Genomic DNA, 14,491 nt, shown 5'->3' with positions numbered 1-14,491 from the left:
ATGTATAATCTGAATCACATATAGAACGTAGAACATCTATAATCTGAATCACATATAGAATATAGAACATGTATAATCTGAATCACATATAGAATGTAGAGCATGTATAATCTGAATCACATGTAGAATGTAGAACACATATAATCTGAATCACATATAGAATGTAGAACACATATAATCTGAATCACATGTAGAATGTAGAACATGTATAATCTGAATCACATGTAGAATGTAGAACATGTATAATCTGAATCACATGTAGAATGTAGAACATGTATAATCTGAATCACATGTAGAATGTAGAACATGTATAATCTGAATCACATATAGAATGTAGAACATGTATAATCTGAATCACATGTAGAATGTAGAACATGTATAATCTGAATCACATGTAGAATGTAGAACATGTATAATCTGAATCACATATAGAATGTAGAACATGTATAATCTGAATCACATATAGAATGTAGAACATGTATAATCTGAATCACATGTAGAATGTAGAACATGTATAATCTGAATCACATATAGAATGTAGAACATGTATAATCTGAATCACATGTAGAATGTAGAACATGTATAATCTGAATCACATGTAGAATGTAGAACATGTATAATCTGAATCACATATAGAATGTAGTGCATGTATAATCTGAATCACATATAGAATGTAGAACATGTATAATCTGAATCACATATAGAATGTAGAACATGTATAATCTGAATCACATGTAGAATGTAGAACATGTATAATCTGAATCACATATAGAATGTAGAACATGTATAATCTGAATCACATGTAGAATGTAGAACATGTATAATCTGAATCACATGTAGAATGTAGAACATGTATAATCTGAATCACATATAGAATGTAGTGCATGTATAATCTGAATCACATATAGAATGTAGAACATGTATAATCTGAATCACATGTAGAATGTAGAACATGTATAATCTGAATCACATGTAGAATGTAGAACACATATAATCTGAATCACATATAGAATGTAGAACATGTATAATCTGAATCACATATAGAATGTAGAACACATATAATCTTAATCACATATAGAATGTAGAACACATATAATCTGAATCACATATAGAACGTAGAACATGTATAATCTGAATCACATATAGAATGTAGAACACATATAATCTGAATCACATATAGAATGTAGAGCATGTATAATCTGAATCACATATAGAATGTAGAACATGTATAATCTGAATCACATATAGAACGTAGAACATGTATAATCTGAATCACATATAGAATGTAGAACATGTATAATCTGAATCACATATAGAATGTAGAGCACGTATAATCTGAATCACATATAGAATGTAGAACACATATAATCTGAATCACATATAGAATGTAGAACACATATAATCTGAATCACATGTAGAATGTAGAACATGTATAATCTGAATCACATGTAGAATGTAGAACATGTATAATCTGAATCACATGTAGAATGTAGAACATGTATAATCTGAATCACATATAGAATGTAGAACACATATAATCTGAATCACATATAGAATGTAGAACATGTATAATCTGAATCACATGTAGAATGTAGAACATGTATAATCTGAATCACATGTAGAATGTAGAACATGTATAATCTGAATCACATATAGAATGTAGAACATGTATAATCTGAATCACATATAGAATGTAGAACATGTATAATCTGAATCACATGTAGAATGTAGAACATGTATAATCTGAATCACATATAGAATGTAGAACATGTATAATCTGAATCACATGTAGAATGTAGAACATGTATAATCTGAATCACATGTAGAATGTAGAACATGTATAATCTGAATCACATATAGAATGTAGAGCATGTATAATCTGAATCACATATAGAATGTAGAACATGTATAATCTGAGTCACATATAGAATGTAGAACATGTATAATCTGAATCACATATAGAACGTAGAACATGTATAATCTGAATCACATGTAGAATGTAGAACATATATAATCTGAATCACATATAGAATGTAGAACATGTATAATCTGAATCACATATAGAACGTAGAACATGTATAATCTGAATCACATATAGAATGTAGAACATGTATAATCTGAATCACATATAGAATGTAGAACATGTATAATCTGAATCACATGTAGAATGTAGAACATGTATAATCTGAATCACATGTAGAATGTAGAACATGTATAATCTGAATCACATGTAGAATGTAGAACATGTATAATCTGAATCACATATAGAATGTAGAACACATATAATCTGAATCACATATAGAATGTAGAACATGTATAATCTGAATCACATGTAGAATGTAGAACATGTATAATCTGAATCACATATAGAATGTAGAACATGTATAATCTGAATCACATATAGAACGTAGAACATGTATAATAAACTCCCTGACATTCTCTCTGTCTCTCTCTCCTCTGATTTGCAGGAGCGGCTGTGTGTTACGTTTCAGTGTCAGCGTGTGCACATCACGTTGTCGCCAGACAAACGGTTGTCAGCTCCTCTCCTTACTCTTCTGATTAACCTGGGATCTCTGACCCACTGGAACTGTCTAATACACACACACACCCTAGAGCAGCTGGCATGAGAGCAACAGTCAGACAATCCCACCTTCTGGTGCCCTGTGTAATGACTGTCCAGTGAGGATCCATATAGGTCAGATCAGCTTTGCAATAAATGACTTCAACCAGACCCCGTCTCACCCGCAGAGGGGGGAGGAGGGAACTGGTGGGGGTTGACTGTCACGCCCTGACCTTAGAGATCATTTTTATGTCTCTATTTTGGTTTGGTCAGGGCGTGAGTTGGGGTGGGCATTCTATGTTTTGTTCTATGTTTTCTATTTCTGTGTGTTTGGCCGGGTGTGGTTCCACCCGACAGAGCATGTCCTCGATTTGACGTCACCTGAGTCAGCTCTCCATACTCGTCCTGAGGAGCGTGCTAGCCGTCTGGTGAAGACTGTCTCAGCCCCACGCTCCAGACCTCCAGTGCGCCTCCACAGCCCGGTGAGTCCTGCGCCAGCTCTGCGCACTGTGTCCCCAGTGCGTCTGCACAGCCCAGTGCGTCCTGTGCCTGCGCACCGCACGTGCCGGGCCAAAATCACCATCCAGCCAGGACGGTTTGTGCAGGCTCTTAGCTCGAGACCTCCAGTGTGCATCCACGGCCCAGTGTATCCGGTGTTTCGGCCAAGGACAAGGCCTCCTCCATGTCTCCCCAGCCTGGTAAGTCTTGTGCCAGAGTCGCCCTCCTGTCCGGAGCTGCCAGAGTCGCCCTCCTGTCCGGAGCTGCTAGAGTCGCCCTCCTGTCCAGAGCTGCCAGAGCCGCCCTCCGGTCCGGAGCTGCCAGAGTCGCCCTCCTGTCCGGAGCTGCCAGAGTCGCCCTCCTGTCCGGAGCTGCCAGAGTCGCCCTCCTGTCCGGAGCTGCCAGAGTCGCCCTCCTGTCCGGAGCTGCCAGAGTCGCCCTCCTGTCCTGAGCTGCCAGAGTCGCCCTCCTGTCCGGAGCTGCCAGAGTCGCCCTCCAGTCCGGGCGCTTCAGACAGGAGCCAGAGGCGCCACCTAAGTGGGCCAAGCCTAAGGTGGAGCGGGGTACACGTCCCGCACCAGAGCCGCCACCACGGATAGATGCCCACCCAGACCCTCCCCTATAGGGTTAGGTTTTGCGACCGCACCTTTGGAGGGGGTACTGTGAGTTGGGGTGGGCATTCTATGTTTTGTTCTATGTTTTTTCTATTTCTGTGTGCTTGGCCGGGTGTGGTTCTCAATCAGAGGCAGCTGTCTATCGTTGTCTCTGATTGAGAACCATACTTAGGTAGCCTTTTCCCACCTCTGTTTTGTGGGTAGTTGTTTTCTGTTTTTGTGTCTGCACCAGACAGAACTGTTTCGGTTTCGTTCGTTCTCTTTGTTATTCAGTGTTCAGTTCTTTTGATAAATCATGAACACTTACCACGCTGCGCTTTGGTCCACTTCTTCATACAACGATGACCGTTACATTGAAACCTCACACCCTGTTGTAAATCGAGGACAGAACATCCAGACACACCTCTCCAATGTTCACCAGAGGCCTATGTTCCTGACGAAACTCTAACCACGTTCTAAAGCGAATCCTGGAACAATATTTCAAATAGAACATTGGGAATTTTCAGAGGCCATTATGTGTCCATCTGATGCATTGTGCGTGAAATTTGAAAAATGATGAAAGTGTTTTTTGTTAAGAGAGGGACATGATTTTAGGAGCCATAAGAGATAATAGTTTTACATAACTTTGTACAAGTGACAAGTCACTCCCCAGAGTGAGGTCAGAGAGTGTGTCAGTCTGATGGAACCACCCCTCTCGAACAAACTGCATAAATGATGGGTAACAAAACTAACCTACCAGACCAGAAAGATGTGAAGTTGCAGCTGCACGTTTAAAGTGGTTTGAACTCTGAATCTCAACACGAGGTAGAGACGATAAACTCCCCTCCCGGACAATCACTGGTACGGCTGATTAGCTGTCCTAAGTAAAGTATCTAGAAAAGTGAATTTAAGTGGGACCATTCTATTACCCTTCTCAAACCATCATATTACACTACTCTCATCACCCCACTGGGAAACCATCGATAAGGCTGGCTAGCCTACCTTCAACAAAGCATCATCAAGAGTGAAATGGAAGGAAAATAAACTCTGTAGTTCTGTTCAGAACTACACAACAAGCCACTGGCTGCAGAGGAGAACAACAGAGGGAATCCCTTTTGGACAATCAAAGCCTTACAAGTGTGCCCCAAAAGGCCCAACACCCTTTCCAAGGCGACCCGGTTCAGAGAGATACATGGCGAACCAAGTTATTTTCATGTAAAAAATTATTTCTTACTCCAAGTGGACGGCGGTTCGTATGCAAAATATAGGAGTACTATAAGTGAGAGTAGTTTCTAAATGTACCAACTTTAAGTGTCCCTGTGTCTCTCTCTATCTGTCTCTCTCTGTCTCTGTCTCTGTGTCTCTGTCGCTCTCTCTCTCTGTCACACCCTGGCCATAGAGAGTCTCTCTCTCTGTCTGTCTCTCTCTGTCTCTGTCTCTGTGTCTCTGTCGCTCTCTCTCTCTGTCACACCCTGGCCATAGAGAGTCTCTCTCTCTGTCTGTCTCTCTCTGTCTCTCTCTCTGTCTCTCTCTCTCTCTTTCTCTCTGTCTCTCTCCCTCTCCATGTCTTTTGGTACAAGCAGCCATATTGTTGTCTGTCTAATAGGGATGTGTTTTTAATGTATTAAGTGTGTATGTTTATCCCGTGTTACCATTTAGTTTAATAATTAAACCAATCTGTGTAGTACTGAATCATAAGGCTCAATTTTTCAGTTTTTGATTTGTTAAAAAAGTTTGAAATATCCAATAAATGTCGTTCCACTTCATGATTGTGTCCCACTTGTTGTTGATTCTTCACAAAAAATACAGTTTTATATCTTTATGTTTGAAGCCTGAAATGTGGCAAAGGGTCGCAAAGTTCAAGGGGGCCGAATACTTTCGCAAGGCAATGTAATGCATCATATTGTCCTTTATTTAAACTTCCACACTTGACAGACAGATAAGGAGCAGACAGGTTGACTTCCACACTTGACAGACAGATAAGGAACATACAGGTTAACTTCCACACTTGACAGACAGATAAGGAGCAGACAGGTTAACTTCCACACTTGACAGACAGATAAGGAACAGACAGGTTGACTTCCACACTTGACAGACAGATAAGGAACAGACAGGTTAACTTCCACACTTGACAGACAGATAAGGAACAGACAGGTTAACTACCACACTTGACAGACAGATAAGGAGCAGACAGGTTAACTTCCACACTTGACAGACAGATAAGGAGCAGACAGGTTAACTTCCACACTTGACAGATAGATAAGGAACAGACAGGTTGACTTCCACACTTGACAGACAGATAAGGAACAGACAGGTTAACTTCCACACTTGACAGATAGATAAGGAACAGACAGGTTGACTTCCACACTTGACAGACAGATAAGGAACAGACAGGTTAACTTCCACACTTGACAGACAGATAAGGAACAGACAGGTTGACTTCCACACTTGACAGACAGATAAGGAACAGACAGGTTGACTTCCACACTTGACAGACAGATAAGGAACAGACAGGTTAACTTCCACACTTGACAGACAGATAAGGAACAGACAGGTTAACTTCCACACTTGACAGACAGATAAGGAACAGACAGGTTAACTTCCACACTTGACAGATAGATAAGGAACAGACAGGTTAACTTCCACACTTGACAGACAGATAAGGAACAGACAGGTTAACTTCCACACTTGACAGACAGATAAGGAACAGACAGGTTGACTTCCACACTTGACAGACAGATAAGGAACAGACAGGTTAACTTCCACACTTGACAGACAGATAAGGAACAGACAGGTTGACTTCCACACTTGACAGACAGATAAGGAACAGACAGGTTAACTTCCACACTTGACAGACAGATAAGGAACAGACAGGTTAACTTCCACACTTGACAGATAGATAAGGAGCAGACAGGTTGACTTCCACACTTGACAGATAGATAAGGAACAGACAGGTTGACTTACGCAATGTATTGCTCAGTCTTGTTGTACTTCTTGGCCAGGTACTTGGCTGAGGCCTTACTGGGAATCTTGACGAAGGACATCTCCTTTCCAAAGCGCGTCATGTTGCAGGGTGTCTCACACACGCAGTAGTCATTATCCCTCTCCACCAGAAAGTCTATAAGGGGACACAACAAGGGGACACAACATGGGGACACAACAAGGGGACAGTTGTCCTTTATATGTAGTGCACTACAGCACGTTGCGGGCCGTGAGAAACAGATAATCCACTCAGCAAAAACTGGTTGATTCAACATGGATTCCACATCATTTTCAACCACGTTTACACATGAATCAACACTTAAAACTGATTGGATTTGCAAATGACATGGTGAAATGTTTTGTTGATTTCACGTTGACAACTCAACCAAACGTAAATCAAAACTAAATGTTGAACTGACGTCTGTACCCAGTGGGAGGGAGGGATGGAGAGAGAGAGAGAGAGACTACATGACCAAAAGTATGTGGACACCTGCTTGTTGAAGATCTCATTCCAAAATCATGGGCATTAATATGGAGTTTGTCCCCCCTTTGCTGCTATAACAGCCTCCACTCTTCTGGGAAGGCTTTCCACTAGATGTTGGAACATCGCTGTGGGGACTTGCTTCCATTCAGCCACAAGAGCATTAGTGTGGTCGGGCACTGATGTTGGGCAATTAGGACTGGCTCACAGTCGGCGTTCCATGGGGTTGAAGTCAGGGCTCTGTGTAGGCCAGTCAAGTACTTCCACACTGATCTAGATTACCCATTTCTGTATGGACCTGGCTTCGTGAACGGACAGAGATAGGAGGTTTTACTTACCCAAGGCAGGGTCGGCACACTCCTTGTACTGCTCTGGGGTACAGTATGGGGCATCTCCTGAGGAAAACATGACAGAGAGACAGAACACAATGTCCTGGATGAGGAAGAGGATGAAGAGGGGACATCTCTGTCATTACAACTCCTTGTTCTCTCTTGATTGATTTCATATGTCTTATATAAAAAATAAATGTTTTATTTTACCAGTCAAGAAAAAATTGTTATTTACAATGATGGCCTACACTGACCAAACCCAGACGATGCTGGCCCTATGGTAGTCCCAATCACAGCCAGATGTGAAACAGCCTGGATTTGAACCAGGGACTGCAGTGACACCTCTTGCACTGAGATGCAGTGCCTTAGACCACTGTGCCACTCAGGAGCACTATCTGCCTGGAGTACTCCTCCTACCATGTTGATCTAATCTCCTCATTTAATGACTGATGTCATGGGTCTTATCTGCCTGGAGTATTCCTCCTACCATGTTGATCTAATCTCCTCATTTAATGACTGATGTCATCGGTCTTATCTGCCTGGAGTATTCCTCCTACCATGTTGATCTAATCTCCTCATTTAATGACTGATGTCATCGGTCTTATCTGCCTGGAGTATTCCTCCTACCATGTTGATCTAATCTCCTCATTTAATGACTGATGTCATCGGTCTTATCTGCCTGGAGTACTCCTCCTACCATGTTGATCTAATCTCCTCATTTAATGACTGATGTCATGGGTCTTATCTGCCTGGAGTACTCCTCCTACCATGTTGATCTAATCTCCTCATTTAATGACTGATGTCATGGGTCTTATCTGCCTGGAGTACTCCTCCTACCATGTTGATCTAATCTCCTCATTTAATGACTGATGTCATCGGTCTTATCTGCCTGGAGTATTCCTCCTACCATGTTGATCTAATCTCCTCATTTAATGACTGATGTCATGGGTCTTATCTGCCTGGAGTACTCCTCCTACCATGTTGATCTAATCTCCTCATTTAATGACTGATGTCATGGGTCTTATCTGCCTGGAGTACTCCTCCTACCATGTTGATCTAATCTCCTCATTTAATGACTGATGTCATCGGTCTTATCTGCCTGGAGTATTCCTCCTACCATGTTGATCTAATCTCCTCATTTAATGACTGATGTCATCGGTCTTATCTGCCTGGAGTATTCCTCCTACCATGTTGATCTAATCTCCTCATTTAATGACTGATGTCATCAGTCTTATCTGCCTGGAGTACCCCTCCTACCATGTTGATCTAATCTCCTCATTTAATGACTGATGTCATCGGTCTTATCTGCCTGGAGTACTCCTCCTACCATGTTGATCTAATCTCCTCATTTAATGACTGATGTCATCGGTTGACATTCAGTAACTATAGTTATTCACATCCCTGCCACACTGTTGACATTCAGTAACTATAGTTATTCACATCCCTGTCACACTGTTGACATTCAGTAACTATAGTTATTCACATCCCTGTCACACTGTTGACATTCAGTAACTATAGTTATTCACATCCCTGTCACACTGTTGACATTCAGTAACTATAGTTATTCACATCCCTGTCACACTGTTGACATTCAGTAACTATAGTTATTCACATCCCTGCCACACTGTTGACATTCAGTAACTATAGTTATTCACATCCCTGCCACACTGTTGACATTCAGTAACTATAGTTATTCACATCCCTGTCACACTGTTGACATTCAGTAACTATAGTTATTCACATCCCTGCCACACTGTTGACATTCAGTAACTATAGTTATTCACATCCCTGCCACACTGTTGACATTCAGTAACTATAGTTATTCACATCCCTGCCACACTGTTGACATTCAGTAACTATAGTTATTCACATCCCTGTCACACTGTTGACATTCAGTAACTATAGTTATTCACATCCCTGCCACACTGTTGACATTCAGTAACTATAGTTATTCACATCCCTGCCACACTGTTGACATTCAGTAACTATAGTTATTCACATCCCTGCCACACTGTTGACATTCAGTAACTATAGTTATTCACATCCCTGTCACACTGTTGACATTCAGTAACTATAGTTATTCACATCCCTGTCACACTGTTGACATTCAGTAACTATAGTTATTCACATCCCTGTCACACTGTTGACATTCAGTAACTGTAGTTATTCACATCCCTGCCACACTGTTGACATTCAGTAACTGTAGTTATTCACATCCCTGCCAAACTGTTGACATTCAGTAACTATAGTTATTCACATCCCTGTCACACTGTTGACATTCAGTAACTGTAGTTATTCACATCCCTGCCACACTGTTGACATTCAGTAACTGTAGTTATTCACATCCCTGTCCACACTGTTGACATTCAGTAACTATAGTTATTCACATCCCTGCCACACTGTTGACATTCAGTAACTATAGTTATTCACATCCCTGTCCACACTGTTGACATTCAGTAACTATAGTTATTCACATCCCTGCCACACTGTTGACATTCAGTAACTATAGTTATTCACATCCCTGTCACACTGTTGACATTCAGTAACTGTAGTTATTCACATCCCTGCCACACTGTTGACATTCAGTAACTATAGTTATTCACATCCCTGTCCACACTGTTGACATTCAGTAACTATAGTTATTCACATCCCTGCCACACTGTTGACATTCAGTAACTATAGTTATTCACATCCCTGCCACACTGTTGACATTCAGTAACTATAGTTATTCACATCCCTGCCACACTGTTGACATTCAGTAACTATAGTTATTCACATCCCTGCCACACTGTTGACATTCAGTAACTATAGTTATTCACATCCCTGCCACACTGTTGACATTCAGTAACTATAGTTATTCACATCCCTGTCACACTGTTGACATTCAGTAACTATAGTTATTCACATCCCTGTCACACTGTTGACATTCAGTAACTATAGTTATTCACATCCCTGTCACACTGTTGACATTCAGTAACTATAGTTATTCACATCCCTGCCACACTGTTGACATTCAGTAACTATAGTTATTCACATCCCTGTCACACTGTTGACATTCAGTAACTATAGTTATTCACATCCCTGTCACACTGTTGACATTCAGTAACTATAGTTATTCACATCCCTGTCCACACTGTTGACATTCAGTAACTATAGTTATTCACATCCCTGTCACACTGTTGACATTCAGTAACTATAGTTATTCACATCCCTGTCACACTGTTGACATTCAGTAACTATAGTTATTCACATCCCTGTCACACTGTTGACATTCAGTAACTATAGTTATTCACATCCCTGTCCACACTGTTGACATTCAGTAACTATAGTTATTCACATCCCTGCCACACTGTTGACATTCAGTAACTATAGTTATTCACATCCCTGTCCACACTGTTGACATTCAGTAACTATAGTTATTCACATCCCTGTCACACTGTTGACATTCAGTAACTATAGTTATTCACATCCCTGTCACACTGTTGACATTCAGTAACTATAGTTATTCACATCCCTGCCACACTGTTGACATTCAGTAACTATAGTTATTCACATCCCTGTCACACTGTTGACATTCAGTAACTATAGTTATTCACATCCCTGTCACACTGTTGACATTCAGTAACTATAGTTATTCACATCCCTGTCACACTGTTGACATTCAGTAACTATAGTTATTCACATCCCTGTCCACACTGTTGACATTCAGTAACTATAGTTATTCACATCCCTGTCACACTGTTGACATTCAGTAACTATAGTTATTCACATCCCTGTCCACACTGTTGACATTCAGTAACTGTAGTTATTCACATCCCTGCCACACTGTTGACATTCAGTAACTATAGTTATTCACATCCCTGCCACACTGTTGACATTCAGTAACTATAGTTATTCACATCCCTGTCACACTGTTGACATTCAGTAACTATAGTTATTCACATCCCTGCCACACTGTTGACATTCAGTAACTGTAGTTATTCACATCCCTGTCACACTGTTGACATTCAGTAACTATAGTTATTCACATCCCTGCCACACTGTTGACATTCAGTAACTATAGTTATTCACATCCCTGCCACACTGTTGACATTCAGTAACTATAGTTATTCACATCCCTGTCACACTGTTGACATTCAGTAACTATAGTTATTCACATCCCTGCCACACTGTTGACATTCAGTAACTGTAGTTATTCACATCCCTGCCACACTGTTGACATTCAGTAACTATAGTTATTCACATCCCTGCCACACTGTTGACATTCAGTAACTATAGTTATTCACATCCCTGTCACACTGTTGACATTCAGTAACTATAGTTATTCACATCCCTGTCACACTGTTGACATTCAGTAACTATAGTTATTCACATCCCTGCCACACTGTTGACATTCAGTAACTATAGTTATTCACATCCCTGTCACACTGTTGACATTCAGTAACTATAGTTATTCACATCCCTGTCCACACTGTTGACATTCAGTAACTATAGTTATTCACATCCCTGCCACACTGTTGACATTCAGTAACTATAGTTATTCACATCCCTGTCCACACTGTTGACATTCAGTAACTATAGTTATTCACATCCCTGCCACACTGTTGACATTCAGTAACTATAGTTATTCACATCCCTGTCCACACTGTTGACATTCAGTAACTATAGTTATTCACATCCCTGCCACACTGTTGACATTCAGTAACTATAGTTATTCACATCCCTGTCACACTGTTGACATTCAGTAACTATAGTTATTCACATCCCTGTCACACTGTTGACATTCAGTAACTATAGTTATTCACATCCCTGTCCACACTGTTGACATTCAGTAACTATAGTTATTCACATCCCTGCCACACTGTTGACATTCAGTAACTATAGTTATTCACATCCCTGTCCACACTGTTGACATTCAGTAACTATAGTTATTCACATCCCTGCCACACTGTTGACATTCAGTAACTATAGTTATTCACATCCCTGTCACACTGTTGACATTCAGTAACTATAGTTATTCACATCCCTGTCACACTGTTGACATTCAGTAACTATAGTTATTCACATCCCTGTCACACTGTTGACATTCAGTAACTATAGTTATTCACATCCCTGTCACACTGTTGACATTCAGTAACTATAGTTATTCACATCCCTGTCACACTGTTGACATTCAGTAACTATAGTTATTCACATCCCTGTCACACTGTTGACATTCAGTAACTATAGTTATTCACATCCCTGTCACACTGTTGACATTCAGTAACTATAGTTATTCACATCCCTGTCACACTGTTGACATTCAGTAACTATAGTTATTCACATCCCTGTCACACTGTTGACATTCAGTAACTATAGTTATTCACATCCCTGCCACACTGTTGACATTCAGTAACTGTAGTTATTCACATCCCTGTCACACTGTTGACATTCAGTAACTATAGTTATTCACATCCCTGCCACACTGTTGACATTCAGTAACTATAGTTATTCACATCCCTGCCACACTGTTGACATTCAGTAACTATAGTTATTCACATCCCTGTCACACTGTTGACATTCAGTAACTATAGTTATTCACATCCCTGCCACACTGTTGACATTCAGTAACTGTAGTTATTCACATCCCTGCCACACTGTTGACATTCAGTAACTATAGTTATTCACATCCCTGCCACACTGTTGACATTCAGTAACTATAGTTATTCACATCCCTGTCACACTGTTGACATTCAGTAACTATAGTTATTCACATCCCTGTCACACTGTTGACATTCAGTAACTATAGTTATTCACATCCCTGCCACACTGTTGACATTCAGTAACTATAGTTATTCACATCCCTGTCACACTGTTGACATTCAGTAACTATAGTTATTCACATCCCTGTCCACACTGTTGACATTCTGTAACTATAGTTATTCACATCCCTGCCACACTGTTGACATTCAGTAACTATAGTTATTCACATCCCTGTCCACACTGTTGACATTCAGTAACTATAGTTATTCACATCCCTGCCACACTGTTGACATTCAGTAACTATAGTTATTCACATCCCTGTCCACACTGTTGACATTCAGTAACTATAGTTATTCACATCCCTGCCACACTGTTGACATTCAGTAACTATAGTTATTCACATCCCTGTCACACTGTTGACATTCAGTAACTATAGTTATTCACATCCCTGTCACACTGTTGACATTCAGTAACTATAGTTATTCACATCCCTGTCCACACTGTTGACATTCAGTAACTATAGTTATTCACATCCCTGCCACACTGTTGACATTCAGTAACTATAGTTATTCACATCCCTGTCCACACTGTTGACATTCAGTAACTATAGTTATTCACATCCCTGCCACACTGTTGACATTCAGTAACTATAGTTATTCACATCCCTGTCCACACTGTTGACATTCAGTAACTATAGTTATTCACATCCCTGCCACACTGTTGACATTCAGTAACTATAGTTATTCACATCCCTGTCACACTGTTGACATTCAGTAACTATAGTTATTCACATCCCTGTCCACACTGTTGACATTCAGTAACTATAGTTATTCACATCCCTGCCACACTGTTGACATTCAGTAACTATAGTTATTCACATCCCTGTCCACACTGTTGACATTCAGTAACTATAGTTATTCACATCCCTGTCACACTGTTGACATTCAGTAACTATAGTTATTCACATCCCTGTCACACTGTTGACATTCAGTAACTATAGTTATTCACATCCCTGTCCACAATGTTGACATTCAGTAACTATAGTTATTCACATCCCTGTCCACAATGTTGACATTCAGTAACTATAGTTATTCACATCCCTGTCCACACTGTTGACATTCAGTAACTATAGTTATTCACATCCCTGCCACACTGTTGACATTCAGTAACTATAGTTATTCACATCCCTGTCCACAATGTTGACATTCAGTAACTATAGTTATTCACATCCCTGTCCACAATGTTGACATTCAGTAACTATAGTTATTCACATCCCTGTCCACAATGTTGACATTCAGTAACTATA

At 40.3% G+C, this 14,491-nt stretch overlaps 1 protein-coding gene across 4 annotated transcripts in view; it reads right to left on the bottom strand.

Moving 5' to 3' along the window:
- The window catches only part of asic1b (acid-sensing (proton-gated) ion channel 1b), a 438,689-nt gene that overhangs the window by 15,020 nt on the left and 409,178 nt on the right, over positions 1-14,491 (bottom strand). For all 4 annotated transcript variants that reach the window (XM_052474068.1, XM_052474067.1, XM_052474065.1 and 1 more), the window contains 2 exons: positions 7,453-7,509; positions 6,616-6,769 (listed from right to left, as the gene is read on the bottom strand). In XM_052474068.1, the coding sequence (XP_052330028.1) occupies positions 6,616-6,769; positions 7,453-7,509 (211 nt within the window). The remainder of the gene's footprint in view (positions 1-6,615; positions 6,770-7,452; positions 7,510-14,491) is intronic.

The sequence above is a fragment of the Oncorhynchus keta genome, chromosome 21 (assembly GCF_023373465.1).
Source record: "Oncorhynchus keta strain PuntledgeMale-10-30-2019 chromosome 21, Oket_V2, whole genome shotgun sequence".
In the NCBI taxonomy this organism is placed as follows: domain Eukaryota; kingdom Metazoa; phylum Chordata; class Actinopteri; order Salmoniformes; family Salmonidae; genus Oncorhynchus; species Oncorhynchus keta.
This window is presented reverse-complemented; position numbering and strand designations above follow the sequence as displayed.